A 17,962-nucleotide genomic window follows, 5' to 3' on the forward strand; every position below is an offset into this window, starting at 1 on the left:
GAATGTAAGGCTGTGCAGATGTATATGTCTGTGTGGTGTATTAATAGGAGGAAGGCTTGAGTGTCAGCCTGTCAGGGTTGTGGAGGACCGGTGGTGAAGAAGACGACGGGTGCACCGCGGCGACACGCACGCCGGAGAGAAACAGGGGACAGTGTCAGTCAGGGACAATATCATTGTAATTATCAACAACACTACATGCGACACGTGTAACCGATCCGAGTGAACACCATGGAAGTCCTGGCAGCTCTCAACCTGGGCGATCTGGCTGGCACTTTCTCGAAAATGGGAATGTTTCCAGTTTTTGATGTCGCTTATTATATCGTCTCCATTCTCTACCTCAAGTATGAACCCGGTAAGTGCGCAGTTCTTCCTCGTGTTTTGGTCTTCTGACATTCTTCATGAAAATGTTATAGCATTTAATTGCCTGCTATGATAATAAGCAGGCTTGTATTTGCATTAGTTTCGATACACTGATTGTGTAAGGCTATGTATTGTTTAGTCATGTTTATCTCTCACACAAAATCGTACCACTGCACTGTTTACAAACTGTTAATAAAGTATTCAATCAATCAATCAATCAATCAATCAATCAATCAATCACTATTTCAATGTGTTAGTTATTGCTCAATTAATTTGCCATTAACACACACACGCGAGGGAAAACCTATGCAGCAGGCTACTACTGTTGTAGACCATCATGATATTCCCAAAAAAGGCAATCAAATCTTTTCTCCTGTTTTAGCAGTCATTAGGCTCTTAGTAGCAACATGAACTACTTTCCACAGATGAGAGACGTGTTTGCCAACCAGTCACTGCAGGGGATTATCTCAACCAGCTTTATTATATAATGCTTTTAAACTTAAGGCCTTTATTCATGATTTGCCTCTGAAAACTAACCAAGGGAGCTGGAGGAGCAGCATGAAATCTGATAGACAGACAGTGCATACCAACAGCTTCAGGCTGGGGAATAAATAGAAGAGCCTTAAATAGAAGTTAGTGGGCCTCAAACACACACACACACACACACACACACACACACACACACACACACACACACACACACACACACACACACACACACACACACACATCCACACACACGCGCACACGCGCACACACGCACACAGGCACACAGGCACGCACACACGCACACACACACACACACACACACACACACACACACACACACACACACACACACACACACACACACACACACACACACACACACGCACACACACGCACACACGCACACACAAACATACACCAACAACATACTAAGCCATTTGAAAACAACTTTTCCAAAAAGTAAGTTTGTGTAGTGGAACGCAGTGAGCTGGGATTAAACCCGAAGCTCCCACTCGCCAGTCCGACGTGTTACCAGTCATGCCAATAGGGCTGAGCCCGATTGGCAGGTCTGTTGCACACCGGTTGTGGCTAATTTGACTGTGGGGGCTACATTGTGCTCACAATGTGCTGCGCTGCAGCACATTGTAGATCTGCTATTTTTGAATATAGCCGAAAAATTAAATAGAATTGAACTGTTTCTCTTTTTGACCCCAGCGGTCCCCTCAAGGGCCTCTGGGGTCCCTGCACCCCACTTTATGGCTGTAGCATCATGTTGTGTTCTGCTGACAGTGAATCCTTTTATGTTCCTCAATATTTTTCCTTTCTCGCAATAGTCAAATTGGACTCAAATTGATAATTTCGACTCCCTCACAGAGTTAAATTACTGTTTTCTGTACACATAAACACACCCGGTTAACTGTGACCGTTGCAACACTTTGTATCTAATGTATTCATTGTAATAACACACTTACAGTCACCACACAGTCCTTAGTGATAGTTTTACTGAGAGAGTGTACAAATGGAACCACATCCAATTGGTTCCATTTCTACATTTTCATATAAATGGAATTTAACAGGATTTTGCTGTGTGCACATTAGTTGCTCCATATGTTTTGATGTAAACACTGATAATCCACACTGCACCAACTGAAGAGACCATTTGTTTTGCAAATGAGAAACCTGTTGCTTTGCAAGAGCAGCTCCTGGTCTCCACAAAGAGCTCACCCACATGTCACTGTGGTTTCCTGTTCACTTCACTCCAGTGTAACACACCACACATCAATAAGCCTTAAGGGGCTTGATGTTGAGCAGAGTGAGAGAAGAGAGAGAGAGAGAGAGAGAGAGAGAGAGAGAGAGAGAGAGAGAGAGAGAGAGAGAGAGAGAGAGAGAGAGAGAGAGAGAGAGAGAGAGAGATTGAATGTAAAAAGCACTTAATTGAAAACCATTTTTCTTTGATCATTTTACACAGGACGTAACAATTTAAACCCTCTAGAGAGTTAGTAAACTGGACCAGAGTTGGCTTGGACCCTTTTTTCCCTTCTGTTTTCACCAAATCTCAAATAGATCAAAATAGCCGATCCGTTGCTGTGAGCTCGTAGATCTGCTATTTTTGTCTATATAGTGTTCCCCCAAAATATGGATGCTGGGGTGGATAATGTGCAGGAGTAGACGATCAAAACAGAACCATCATTCTACCTGCATCAATTTCTGAGATTAAACCAATCAAAACATAAGATAAGTAGAGGCAATCAAGACATAAAGATTATCCAAAACAAACAATAAAATTAACACTGACCAACACAAGGCACAGGAAAAAAGAACAACACAAAACAAAGGATAGCACTAAGAAAGAACAAACTATGGGACTAGCAACACAGAAAGAGAGAGACAGACAGACAGACAGAAAGACAGAGAGAGAGAGAGAGAGAGAGAGAGAGAGAGAGAGGGAGAGCACAGGGGTCAAAGTTTAAGTCGGGCCCAACAGTTGCAAGGCAGGAGAAGCAGGGAAGCTGCATGTATTTATAGGGTGACATTCCTTAGGATCAGATTGCTCGACTCGAACCGTGCGCTAATCGCACCACAACCCCAATACCCCCACCTGTTGTTGGGGGATCTGTAGTACCCAGGCTCTTGACTACACTTATGTTCACAGTCTGTGTAGTAATATGTTACTTGTTGTAAAATTTGGCAAGAGGGTGTGAATTATTATTATTATTTTTACGCTGTGGTCATGTCTGGGTTCAGTCAATATTGGGTGATGATATGGTTGCATATCATTATCAGGGTGTGCACCAAAATGCTCAACCAACCGTGTGTGGGTAGAGATAAGCATGCACACGCACGCACGCACGCACGCACGCACGCACGCACGCACGCACACACGCACACACACACACACACACACACACACACACACACTCACACACACACACACACACACACACACACACACACACACACACACACACACACCAACTGCTTCACCAACTGCACCAACAGCTTCACCAACTGCTGTAACTGTCACAAGACAAGACAGCATGTTTATCACAGCAAACTCTTTATATTCTCTTCCTTCATTCATCTCCTGTAGTGTCTTTTGTAGTATTTGTAAAGACCCCTGTCACACTGCCCTGGCGTGAAGTCTTATCCTGCCTGAGTATCTTTCTGTCCTGTGTCTCCACTGCAATGTCCCTCTGATGACAGTGGACCGCTATCATAAAATAGTTCAGCCCTGTTTATGTTCTCATACCTAAAGAGAGTGACAAGACAAAAATGTAAAGTAAACACATATAAAGGGGGATGAAATCCTGATTTTGTAGTTTGTTTTCCAGTTCAGGTTAAAAACTACAGCAGTGTAAAACATGGCAGACTGCATGAGAATGACCAAGCAACACAGCTGCACCTAATCTAATTAATAATGGGTGTGTTAGATTGGGTGTGCACACCGAATGATGAACTATGAATTAAGCTTTCTTCATTCACAGTGTAGGCTTCCCTTAGGCTTAGGGCTAACGGGCTATGCCTTATCAATAGATGTCTTATCAATAGATGCGATGCGAGGGTGCAGACTAGCGGACACCTGGATTGCTGCCCTCCACTCCCTCCCACCATCAGGGTCAGGGTCAATAGAGCAAACGTTATTTACACAATTCAACAGAATAAAACAAAGCAGGTGTAAAATGGATAAAACTCACACGTAAGGAATAAACTTGGCAGAATGTATAAAATAGGGATTTCATTTAGTTAATTGGAAAGGAATTTGCTACGTTGTGGTTTTAGTCTTTCATTGGGTAATGTTTATGATGTATGTAGCTATTGATGATTTTCTTAGCAATTAGTCTATTGACTTTTTTGATTAAAGGAGCAGTAAGTGATTCAGATTGTAAATGTTTACTATAGAGTGTTAATTCCCAGTCCCTCCAGCTCTTTATTAAACAGAAAATGCATTTTCATGCCTGGATACCAATTTTATCCAATCAAGAGAGAGAACTCATACAGGATACAGGATAAACAAGTTAAATTGGGAAGTGATGACACAAAGCAGTGAGCAGACAAAACTGGAACTGGAACACTATCAAACTGAAGCTGATAAATGGGTTTATTTTTGTTTACTGAAACAGCTGGAGAGACAGGGAGACCCCTGTTACTGAACACACACTCTATAATCGTATATTATGTATACTACCTTTAATATCTAATATGTGATCTACAACAGTGGTTCTCAGCCTGTGGGTCGGGACCCCGACATGATCTTGGGGGGTCCCCAGATGATAGTGAAGTGACAATTTAAGGACTTTTAAGACCTTTTTAATACCTCAAAAAGAAAGAAAAGAAAAAGACCATTACTGCATCAAAAGTAATCAACAAATTATACTATAAAACTGGTCAAACATTGGCCAAATTGTCAAATAGTATAAGATAGAGGCAAACTTTTTGAAAATGGCAGATCTACAGGCTCAAAACGCCTCGCTTTGTGAGGCGTTGTGAGCTTGTAGAACAGCTTGTAGAACATGTGAGCTTGTAGAACATGTGAGCTTGTAGAACATCTACAAATCAACCAAATTTTGATTATTTGATTGAAACGTTTTCTTTTTTTAAATAATCAATTAAGGTGCTGTGGAAGTGTCCCGTCGGAGTCCGGTGGCGTCCTGGCTGTGTGCCATGCTCTACTGCTTCGGGAGTTACATCCTGGCAGACATCATGCTCGGTGTCAGCCCCCTCGACTATTTCCAACACAACAGCCACATCCTCCTGGCCTCAGCTGTCTGGTGAGAAAGTTCACAGAATGCCTTTGCCCTTCACTGAGGAAGAGATAAAGTTTCAAGTTTGTACATTATAAAACTTAATGGAACATTTGGCTAAGAGGTTGTTTCACCTTCACAGCTTTTTGTTTCAATGTTGTTGCTCCGGATGTCTGTGTCCTTCACCAGAATGGGATATTAGCGCGAGTCATTTACTTTTGTGTTGCCTGTGTCTAAGCTAATGTACGATCGATACGATTTATGTCTATTGTCTCTTTCTCCCGATGGAGAGTTAAGCTACTCCGTCCAAACAGCCAAAGTTTGTTTGGTATAGGCAATAACTTCTAAATGATGTCACCAGAACTTTTTATGGGTCTCTCTTCGAACTAATTTCAGCTGTTCTTGCATCGATCGAGATCTTCTGATGAGCCGAAGTAGTTCGGCTTGTGTGATTGGTCAGAAGTTGTTCAGATGTTCAAGGCGGGCGTGATTTATTCAGTATTTTTTATTTTATTATTATTTATTTTTATTTATTCAGTAACTCACAATTTTTACTTAAGTAAAAGTATCAATACTGCAATGAAGAAATACTCTGTTAGGTAAAAGTCCGGTAATCAAAATGTAAATGTAAATAGGGAAATGTATATGAAGTGGTTAATGGTATGTTTTGTAATAATCACAATCTTCAAAGTAACTAGTAACTAAAGTTTTCGAATAATTGTAGTGGAGTAAAAAGTATAAAGTGTGCCTGTGAGATGTACTGGAGTAGAAGAAAAAGTACGGAAAATTGGAAATACTCCAGTAAAGTAAAAATACCTCAAAATTGTACTCAAGTACAGTACTTGAGTAAATGTTCTTAGTTACTTTCCACCACTGCTCACAAGCCAACCTCCTGGAGGTACAAACACCTCTCTGAGTGACCATGCATATAAACACAATCTGTCACAAGAAATGTCCAAACCTCAGAACCTCTGTGACCAATTTCCCACAACGTGTTGGAAGGGAGATCCAGCATCTGAACTGGTTCCAGCGCCGCTGCGCTGGCTGTACACAGTGACAGCTAACGTTTCATTCATTACAATGAGTCCCAGATTGTAGCTTTAAACATGACTCCTCAGAATAAGCCAGGACGCCTCAAACGAGGCTACAATATATACGTACATGCAAAGATAAACAGACCGCTGGCCATCCTGGTCTCCAGCTGCTCCATATATCTCCTCTGCCAACCACTTTGGCAAGGAACCAACCCCCATTTAGACTTTCAGAGATTCTCCTCTATTCTAAAAACTACTGTATTACGCTGGTATAATACATTCCCATAACACTGTGACCAGAGGACAAAACAATTCATTTCCTGCCTTGATCCACACAGAGAAAGATAGAATGTGGCAGCTTCAACTCAGTAGGTCTGAACAAACCGAAGTTAAAGCTGCAGTCCATAACATGTTTTGTTAAAGGAGGAGTTCACCCAAAAAATGACTTATTTTCTATCAATTGCACACCCCATGAAGCTTTGAATTCATGGATTTATTTTTGTTTTTGTGGCATTCCTAAGCCAATAATTTGATGAGTTTGATGGGTGTGTATCCGGTAGTCTCCTACCAGATACATTAGCCGGTAGGAGACGGGAATCAAATTATTAGCTTAGGAATGCCACAAAAACAAAAATAAATCCATGGATTCAAGGCTTCATGGGGTGTGCAATTGATAGAAAATAAGTATTTTTTTTAATAAATGTGTTATTTTAATCTGTATGGTAGAGTATGTTAATACAATTTAACTAACACATCTGTGGTGGTTGGAGGTGGTCTCCCTGATCTTCTATTGAATTCTATTAAGCTCAAAGGGTACCATCTCACTTCCGCAAATGGGCGTAACATTATAGCTCTGCAGTAGAAATTGCTCGAGCGGGAGCCCGGGTTTGAATCCTGGGTAGGACATGAATGTTACGGATTAGTGCTTTAAGCACATTAACCACATTGTTCCTATTCTGGGACGAACATTTGGCCAAAATAGCAGATGTACAAGCTCACAACACGCCTCGCTGAGACTCACTGAGAGCTTGTAGATTGGCTATTTTTGGCAAAGAGATTTAGTGTCGCGCAAAAAAAGGAGGCGGCCTAGTATAGAGCCCTGGGGGTCAACTAGGGTTAAAGTGGTTAATAATAGACATATTTCAGGCCATATTGGAGGTAAAAGTACTAAATTATTTTACTTAAGTAAAAGTATCAATACTGTAATATAGAAAAAGTCCGGAATTCAAAATGGTATGTTTTATAATAATAATCTAAATCACTAACTTAAGTTCTCAAATAATTGTAGTGGAGTAAAAGTATAATATTTGCCTCTGAGATGTAGTGGAGTAGAAGTAAAAGTATTGACATTTGGAAATACTCCAGTAAAGTAAAAAATATCTCAAAATCGTACTTAAGTACAGTACTTGAGTAAATGTTCTTAGTTACTTTACACCATTGGTGGCTACAACAACATGTCACTGTGAAGAAGTGGGATGTTTAAAACAGTGTTTCTGTCTGTCCCACACACACACACCATCAGGTACCTGGTCTTCTTCTGCCCTCTGAACCTTTTCTACAAATGTGTGGCGTTCCTGCCCGTCAAGCTGGTGCTGGTTGCCCTGAAGGAGGTGGTACGCTGCCGTAAGATCGCCGCAGGTGTCCACCACGCCCACCACGCCTACCACCATGGCATCTTCATCATGGTCATCGTCGGCTATGTCAAAGGTCAGTGTCTCCCGTTCTCCTATGTACCCTGTTTTAGCTTACAACCTGGGACTTATTCTAAAGAATCTCATGTTATGTTTTAATAATCTGTATGGTAGAGCAGTGGTTCTCAACCTTTTCAGGCCGTGACCGCCCAAAATAATCATATTTGAACTGCCCTGCCCTACCCTGACAAGCACTTGGAATTCTAGGAGTTGAGGCATTACATTTAGTTTGACTCGGTTCCACAGTTAAGTTCCAATTTTTGACCAGTTTTTATAGAATAGTTTGTTGATTACGTTTGATGTTTTTTTTAAATTATTATTATTATTATTAAAAAGATTTATACAGTCCTTAAATTGTTACTTAACTGTCATCTGGGGACCCCCCTCCAAGACTCACAGGTTGAGAACCACTGAGAATGTGCCACTATCCTTATTGTAGTTTGGGCATCGTTGCAATTACCTCTCAGTCAGGAGAGGGAGACAACGGACATAAAATTCATGGCTTGTAGCTTCAAAGACAGGGAAAGAAGGGGGGTATTTATTTGTCTTTATTTGGACAGCAGAGAGGAAAGCACTGGTACAGTAGGTCAGCTACTGTAAGAGTACGTAAATGCAAGTCCGGAGGCGGAGGTTTTTCAAGGCCCTTCTGGGAGATCTGTGAATGCTGCGACAATGCCCTATGGTCTGTGAGATTTGTGAATGCTGCGACAATGCCCTATGGGTTGTGAGATTTGTGAAGAATGGTGCTTCACACCCGCTGAATCCTTGCGGGTCCATTTTGAAAAGTGGGCCCAAAAAGTCAAGAGCCAAATGAAAGCGGTGATGCGAGACGCAGGGGTTTTTGTCCTAATTATTTCCACTTTCTATTTTCATCTCGTCTAGGATCTGGAGTGGCTCTCATATCCAACTTCGAGCAGCTGCTGCGTGGCGTGTGGAGACCCGAGACCAATGAAATCCTCAACATGTCATTGTGAGTAAAAGTGTGTGTGTGTGTGTGTGTGTGTGTGTGTGTGTGTGTGTGTGTGTGTGTGTGTGTGTGTGTGTGTGTGTGTGTGTGTGTGTGTGTGTGTGTGTGTGTGTGTGTGTGTGTGTGTGTGTCAATCTCCCAAAGGCCCGATGACTGTTGATGTGTAAATAAATCTGTCACTGTCTCCTCAAGCATGGAGGGTTGTTAAAGCCGTGTGAAACCAAAGACTAGACTGTAGTTACCAGGACACCATGCTAGATGAATACTTGTACAATTAACACATTATAAGGAAGTGGGTTGACACACCGTGTCGGAGCTTTTTATGTTGGATAACAGCACGAGGAATGAGATTAAAGGTAAACAGTCTACTGATGATTAGGGTTGACATTGTGCCGTTGTAAAAAATGGAAGTGCGTTGACAAAGTGGTGAAACACATACTCAGATTTCTTACTTAAGTAAAAGTATCAATACCACTATAAGTTCACAACGCATCACAATGCATCACGTTGTGAGCTTGTAGATCTGCCATTTTTGAATAGCTGAAGTATAAAAATACATTTGCAAAGTTACCTCTGAGATGTAGTGGAATAGAAGTATAAAGCACTGAAAAATGGAAATACTCAAGTGAAATAAAGGTACCTCGAAATTGTACCTAAGTACAGTACTTGAGTAAATGTACTTAGTTACTTTCCAACATTGATAAACGGGTTACTGATGGTTGACATTGTGCTGTTATAAAAAAACGGAATTGCATTGACACACTGTTCTAGCTATTAGATTACAGCAGAAGGAGTGAAATGAAAGGTAAATAGTGTACTGAAGATTAGCTTTGACATGAAAGGCCATCCAATTGATCTGATTGACCTGTTTGATGGAAATGATGGTGATCTTAATAGAACAGTTGAAAAAGGATGTTAGGCGTGTGGTACTAAAAAAAAGAAGAATATTCTCAAAGTGAGAATTGTTTCAACCAATTTGTTACATCAACAACTTTAATCCCAGTAACCCAATAATCATTCATCAATATTACTAATTTGTTGCTGTTCACTCTCATGCGCCAACCTCACAAAGTCAAAATCCTTTCATAAGAAAACAAGCTTAGCTACAACATTCAGGTACTGTACATAGAGCTCTGGTTAATAATATATTCCACTGGCGTGAGCCAATAGCCAATAGCCAAGGGTGCATAGTGCATACCACATGGATGCAATGCAATCAGCGAGTCCCCTGGTTCGAATCCTAGCCGAACGAACCATTAGCTGAATACCATTCCCTTACTCTCTCTGCATTTCCTGTCTCTCTTTCCACTGTCACTGTCAACAAAGGCTAAACATGAATTTTGTCCCGTCTCTGCAGCCCTACCAAAGCCAGCCTGTATGGAGCCATACTGTTCACCCTGCAGGAAGCTCACTACCTGCCTGTGTCCAAGAGCTTACTCATTGTCATCTTCACACTGTTCATGATCACATCCAAGGTAAGCTCCTTCACCAAGCTTATCTAATAATAATCAGTGAACCCACACACACTCACACATGCACGCACAACGCACATGTGTATACACTGTAATCAACCAAGCAACTCGGTGGGAGTGGTTAGTTGTTAACATCAAGGTGAAATTTATAATGTGTTTATAATCATTTTAGAGAACATACTCTGTCATATTCATATCATACTTTTAGATAATATCTGTTGTCATAAAAAACAAAAACAAACCTAATGTGTGATTTCATCAGTAGGTACTAACCAATTTCAACCAGTAAAATGATGTCTGTGTTAACTGGAAATCCCATAGCTTCCACAGCAGATTCATTATGGAGACACTAGAGGGCTCTGCTATTCTGTTGTTGAATGGAACACATCACAGATCAATCAATGTCTCTTAACCGGCACACTTTCTTCTCCCAGGTGGTGTTGACCGCCCGCCACTCCCACGCCTCTCCCTTCGCCCTGATCGAGTCGTGGGTGTGCCACCTGCTCTTCGGCTCTGCTCTGGGCGGAGGTGAGGAGGACCACCACGCCGCCCCGTCCTCGCCTGTCAAAACCAAGGAGGAACTGGCCGAAGGCACTCGCAAGAGGAAGGCCAAGAAAGCAGAGTAGAACGCCACCCTCCCCCCCTGAGATGAGACCACCAGCGAGAGGAGAGAGACCTCCCCTCATGAAGGGGCTTTCCTGATCCTCACCGAGGGAACAGGGGAAGTTTGATGTTTACCAAATGAGGCCCTTTCTATTCAGGACAAATGGTGCTTTCTGCATATTTTACAGTATGAGGACTCTGTAAATAAACAACACATTGAAGACATCGAGCCAGCCAGTACTAATGAAGCGTTTCATACCAAAATGTGATATTCACCATTGGAAAAAATGACTAAAATGACTGCTACCATGAACATATATAGATCCTACTATAGAATATTTGTAAGTGATATTTTTTTGGTCATAAGTTATGTGTTAAAAGGTTAAAGCTCTATATTCTGATAGTAGAGTGCTAGTGAGATGGATTGCCAATTTCAGCCAATCAGGAGAGATAAACCATTCATTTCCTTCAATTCCAGTTCCAGTTAAAATGAGCCTGCTCATTCATTTGTGTCATCACTTCCAATTTCACTTGTTTATCCTGTATCCTCTTGTGATTGGAAGAAATTGGTATTCTGACTTGAACATCTATTTTCTGACTAAAGAGCTGGAGAGAGTGAGAGACCCCTGTTACTGAACTAACGCTTTATAGCAAAGACCATACGAATATAGAGCTATTCAAAAGAATCACTTACGCCACCTGTTTTTTTTTATAGGATGCAAGGCTGATTTAATACTTACATATGTATTAACAATAATTCATAATTTAAATACATGCCGTCAGAAAGCATTTGTTTTCCCACACTGGATACATCTTGTTTTGGAATGAAACTGTTCATATTGACTTATTTATTTGTGTATTTATTGTTCATCAGTGCATCAGTATATGTGGTAAACCATGTTGTGGAAGAAACATGGATTGTTTAGGACGGTGGTTCTCAAAGTGGTGTCCGGGGACCCCCAGGGATCCCTGAGGGGGTTCCAGGGGGTCCCCGGCAAAACTATTTAATATTGGGTCAAAATCAGTTTAACCACTTTATATTTCAGCTATTTTTGACAGATTTGACAATATGTCACAAAATATTTTCAAATGGGGGTCCGAGGCCAAATGCATATCAATTTGGGGGTCCTTGACATGAAAATGTTTGAGAACCACTGGTTTAATTGGGACGCCTTCTGGCCTAAATACGGCCCTCCTCCACCGGATATCGATGGTTTCTGTCTGTCCACTCACGTTTCATTTCTGAACAGAACATATTTTGGAAGAAAAGCACAAAATCTGACACTAAATCAGAAAGAATGTCAATAAAGCAACAGATGTGAAGAAACATTGCTGCTTTTTACACTGGAGAAGAAAGACAATAACACCATGTCTTTGAATAAAGTCATGTTGAAAACATGTCCTGTTGCATTCACATTTCATTTCATCACCAACATTATGAAACTAACTGTTCTAGTCGGGCCCTCGGGTGGCACAGGGGCAGTGGTAACTAAATACATGTACTCAAATACTGTATTTTTTTAAAGGTATTTTTACTTTACTGGAGTATTTCCAATTCTCAATCCTACTTCTACTCCACTACATCTCACAGACAAATATTGTACTTTTTTATTTTATTTTATTGTACTACACTACAATTATTTGAAAACTTTAGTTACTAGTTAATTTTAAAATGTTGAATAATATTACAAAATATAATATACTCAACCCTTTACACTTTGGCTATTTTCAAATATCCGATCTACAAGCTCAGCTATTTTCAAAAGATTTGTATGTAGCTCTGCTATAAGATGCTATAAGATTTGTATACATGACAAACTTGTGAAATCTGCATAATGAGTACTTTTGGTACTTAAAGTATATTTTGATGCCAATACTTTTGTACTCTTACTTAAGTAATTGTTGAACACAGACTTTTACTTGTAACAGAATATTTCTACATTGTGGTATTGATACTTTTACTTGAGTAAAAAATGGCAGTAGGCCTACTTCTTCCACCACTGCACAGTGGTATAATAATATTACTTTCATGAGAAACAATGTGATATAACTTTTACAAATTGAGTAATATTACAATTAATATATCAAGCATTTTAGCATCATAAGGAGGTAAAAATGATTACATAAGTACAAGCAGTTACCATTATGTTGAGGATATTTGGACACCCTAACCTAATAGAGGCAATCTAGGGGTGTGCATATTTGGGTTGTTTTAGCACCCTCTGGTGGACACAGAGTGACATACTGTCAAACAGACAGACATGTTAACTTCATGACATGTCGTTAACGACATGGTGACTGTAATTTATTTCTTTTTGCGGAAGATTCAGCCTCTCATGAAGACAAACCAGAGGGGGAAAAGCTAGTCATTGCTGAACTTCTTAAGGTGAGTGTCTGGTTGTGGTTAGCAGACAACAAACTGTCTCTCCATCTCGTCCATTATTTTTGGGTCTAATGCATTGAGTTAAAAATAAGGGTCTAATGCCAAACTGAAGAAGTCTCCTGGGTTCAAAGTAGTGGTAGGTGACTTTGAATTTTCAGCCAAGGAAGGAATCCATTACTTACTTGGGGTGTATTTTGGATAACAAGCCATCAGGAGAGAGTATGGCCCAAAAAAGTAGTTTCAAACGTAAGTCAAAGAACAACATTTCTAGCTATAGAATATCCTACCTTTTAGATAGAAACACCCTAAAAATCCTGGCTCTTGTCTTGTACAATGCCACTTTGATTATGCCTGTACATCTTTGCATACTGGCATTTGTATGAGCCTCAAGAAGAAACTTCAGACCTCCCAAAATGAATAGGTTAGACTAGAGTGATCCTTAAGTTGCATCCTACAGTAGAACTTATCTTCTCCCTGCCCACTTCACCAGTCTAGGGGTGGCTTAGAGTGGAGGAGAGAGTATCCCAATCTAAAGGTGACTACTTTTCCACCAGAAGTAGTCCTACTGATTTTGTGCCCTGCTGTTTTAACAGCAATATGGGAAAAACATCTTTCCTATACTCTGCAGCAGTTCAGTGGAATGGTTTACCTTCCAACCTTAAGTTGATCTGTTCCTTTGACAACTTTAAATTCTCATTAAAAAGATGGTTTGTCCAATAATATGACTTAATTCTAAACCAAGTACTGATTATTTAGATTAAAATTTTAGATTTAATTAATGTCAATTTTCTGTTGTTTTGTTTTTTGTATTTCCCCCCTGTTTTGTATACATCATATTGTTGCTCCCTGCCCCCCCCTTTCACCAAAAGGACCACAATGGAAACAAGCCTTCAGGCTTTCTTGTGTATTTATCCTTTAGTGCACAATCAATCAATCAATCAATCATCCCTTTGTGACTTCTGTTACAGTATTTTAGAAACAATTGTTTGGGTTTCATCATGGTAGTGAAATAATAGGCTGCTCAAATATAAATGTAAAGTCCCTTTGTACAAAGCAGTTAACAATGAACCTAAAGCCCAGTCGTGTTCGCCAAAATGACACATTTCAAAAGTCACCCAAAGGCTGTGATTGATGACATGATCACCAACTGACACGTTTGCCATCTGAAACATCGTCTCTTTGTCTTCCCCTTTGAGCTGCTCTATCACTGGGTGTCCGGCCTCTTTCTCTAGGGGCCCACTTCCTCTAGGGGCCCCTCTTCCTCTCCTTTACACCTGTGCTTGCTTGATCTCTTACTTAATCCATTCTGGCAGAGGTGACTCGTTTATGCATAAGGACTGTTTGTGCAAAGAGGTTTGCAGTGGTGTAAAGTAACTAATTAAGTACATTTACTCAAGTACTGTACTTACCGGTAAGTACAATTTTGAGGTATTTTTACTTTACTGGATTATTTCCATTTTCCTGTACTTTTACTTCTACTCCACTACATTTCAGAGGCAAATATTGTACTTTTACTCTACTACAATTATTTTAAAACTTTAGTAACTGGTTACTTTGTAGATTTAGATTTGTATTACAAAACAATACATTAACCACTTCAGCCCTATATACATTTAGGCCATTTGATAATAGCCGATCTACAAGCTCACAATGCGACTCATCTGCTATTTTCAAATGATTTTATATATTTTATACATTTGAAAACTTGTGGGACATTCTGCATAATGAGTACTTTCTACTTTTGGTACTTTAAGTACATTTTGATACCAACACTTTTGTACTTTTACTCAAGTAAATTTTGAATTCCAGACTTTTACGTGTAACAGAGTATTTCTACATTGCGGTATTGTTACTTTTACCGGAGTAAACGATTTGAGTACTTCTTCCACCACTGGAGGTTTGGCACACATGCAGAAAAGATAAAGCTGACACCCAATGCTTCACTTTAGTTTGACATGATTTACTTAATTGATTTTTGTATGGAATAGTTTTTTTTACTGATGTGCTTAACATTTGAATTTAGTTTGTTAAAAAAAAAGAATATTGTTGTGCTCATTTAGGTCATGGTCAGAATTAAGTGAGTCAGTTTAAGTGACTTATAGCAATCGAACTAAGTAATATTATGCTTTGTGGTTTTGCGCTTTATTTGAAGACGTTTGGTGAAAGTAACACAAGAGTAATATTTGGCATAGACAGTAATATTGTAATTTATTTTATAATTTTTTGTTTCCGCCCTGAGATTGGGAATAACTTTTGGGTTCAATCCTGGCCGAGAAATACCAAAGACGATAAAAGATGGTACCCCATGCCTCCCTGCTTGGCACTCAGCATCAATTTATTGTATTTGTTTTATTTTATACACCATGAATTTTAACTTTTCCTTATTTTTTGTGTGTTTTTGGTCTCCCCTACCTCTCTTCTATCCCAAAAAATACCCCAGTTTGAGCACTGAGGCATACACAGCATATCTGGGGTTTTATGTAAATTGGTCTCAAAATAGGCCAAACTGATTTGGCCCCGAATGTGACGTCACTAGCGGTACAATCCCTCCCGTTTTTCAGTTCCAACGTTTTTTTCTTTTTCCACTCAGAACCAGGAGATAACATGCATACAAACTGGCTCAATAGCGCCACGTGCAAATCAGGACAATGTGGTATTGCAGGTGAAAGTGCTTTATAAGCCAGAGAGAAGTTAATTGGAATGAGTATATCTGAGGCTTGATTTAGGCTCAAACTTTTTGAAAAACGTTTGAGGGACATAAACAATGTGATATTAAATATATATATATTTTTTTAAATTCATGGTGTAGATCCTTTAAGTTTGTTAACAGTACAGCAGCACAGTCAAAAAAAGATATGCTAAAAGGATAACACAAAAAGCCCTGGGGGGCTTGTTTCTATTGTGGACCATTGTACTCAAAACATACAATACATTGAGGGTCCCTGCAACATACTAGTGTCATGTCCAGGGGGTGTACAGTACTTGCACATCAAGCCGCCTCACCCTTCAGAAACAGGAGATAGGCTCCTGACCTACAGTATGGGCCACATGGCTCGGGAACAGTTGGCTAGGCTACTTATTAACTTTCTAGTTCTTTGAATCACATTGGTGAAAATGTCACAGTGTGAAGGCACTAGGCCGTAGTACATCAACATCTCCATTACATAACCCACAAGCTGTTATAGGAGGCCACAGCAGAGGTCAGAAGTGAATCCGGGGTCATGCCCTGAGAAAGTGAGTATCCTTTTGGCCTGAATGGCCTCCCTGTCAAACCTTTGTAAGAGCAGCAATAAACCATCGCTGATTAACTTAACAGGAGGTCATATGACACCTGACCCCTGCTCCTTACAGTCCACACAGCAGTAGAAGCCATCATCATGGAGTTAAAACAATCATCCCCCGTGGTTTCTCCTGCTGGAGACCAGTTTACACCTACAGAACTTACATTTCTACTAGAGGTGCAACAGTTCATCGAACAAATCAATTTAATCAATTAAAAAAATATGTTTTAATAAAATAATCATTTTTATAATATAGCAAAAATAGCCAATCTACAAGCCAATCACTGGGTGGGTAATTGATTAAAAAATATTTTAGTTGGTGAAGTAGTCACCAACTAAAACTGTGCATCTACTATGCATCTGTAGTAAATTGAGGGAAAGACATCTCTTCTCCAGCCAGAATCAAACCGGGGACATTGCAAGTATTTAGTAAATAGTCAGGAAAACACTGTCCGGGTCAGCTTCCAGTGCGGCCCCAGTCACTTCCTTCTATAAACACACATTACTGTGGCCTACTGAGGACAAACTCACTTTGCTGAACAACCACATTGATCAGTACATTGTATTGTCCTTGAATCAGTCCCATGACACGGTCACTGTGAAACCCAAAGCATCGAGGCCTGTTAGACACTAGTTTGTTTTATGTTTGCAATGGAGGAGTTATGAGAAAATATATATTACAAAAATGATAAAACCCCCAAAAATGTGTACTTAAAATAGTCTCATCTATAGCACTCTCCAACTGAAACAAAAAAACGAACCAAAAGGACATGGTCAGTGCTTCATTTTGGCCAGACAAAAATGCTAACGTTTCGGCCGTGTTGGCCTACGTCAGAGCATGTTAGTAGTTTGTTTTACTGCTTGTGTTTCCAGCTTTCCTTGAATGCGGTGGAGCTTGTGGATGAATGCACTGCTAGCCCTGAGATCTTGTCAAGGTGCTTTGTACCACAGCCTCCTGGGTGCCGCAGTGGAATGTTACCAACATCTGCTGAACCAATCATTGGCAAACATACTAATCACACACACACAAACATGCTTGAGTGTATGCGCGCGTGCACACACACACACACACACACACACACACACACACACACACACACACACACACACACACACACACACACACACACACACACACACACACACACACACACACACACACACACACACACACACACTCACAATGTACACGAGCCACTAGTGAGTGACTACCAACGCAACTGAAACGTTTTCATCTGTTGCCAAAAGAACTAACATCAACTCCAGACTCCAGTTCTGAATTTCGTCAGAATTCCTTTAAAAAGGGCGACATGATTAATAATTCCCGGTGGCCAAGTGGTTGTGGGTTGAACTCCCTGGGCAGGCTGTAGTGATGGGGGTGGGGGCTATAAGAACCCAGCAGGAAAGGAGGCACCTCAAACAAAATAGTCTTCTGTAAGGG

General features: G+C 40.3%; 1 protein-coding gene across 1 annotated transcript; it reads left to right on the plus strand.

Annotated features, from left to right (window-relative positions):
- Positions 1 to 25: 25 nt before the first annotated feature.
- Positions 26 to 12,255, plus strand: tmem38a (transmembrane protein 38A). Its single transcript, XM_084066293.1, has 6 exons — positions 26 to 352; positions 4,961 to 5,117; positions 7,647 to 7,831; positions 8,698 to 8,785; positions 10,140 to 10,257; positions 10,689 to 12,255. The coding sequence occupies exons 1-6, from the start codon at positions 229 to 231 to the stop codon at positions 10,878 to 10,880; spliced, it is 864 nt and encodes a 287-aa protein (XP_083922419.1). The 5' UTR covers positions 26 to 228; the 3' UTR covers positions 10,881 to 12,255.
- Positions 12,256 to 17,962: the final 5,707 nt, after the last annotated feature.

This window comes from Gymnoscopelus microlampas, assembly GCF_963454915.1.
Source record: "Gymnoscopelus microlampas genome assembly, chromosome: 9".
NCBI lineage: Eukaryota > Metazoa > Chordata > Actinopteri > Myctophiformes > Myctophidae > Gymnoscopelus > Gymnoscopelus microlampas.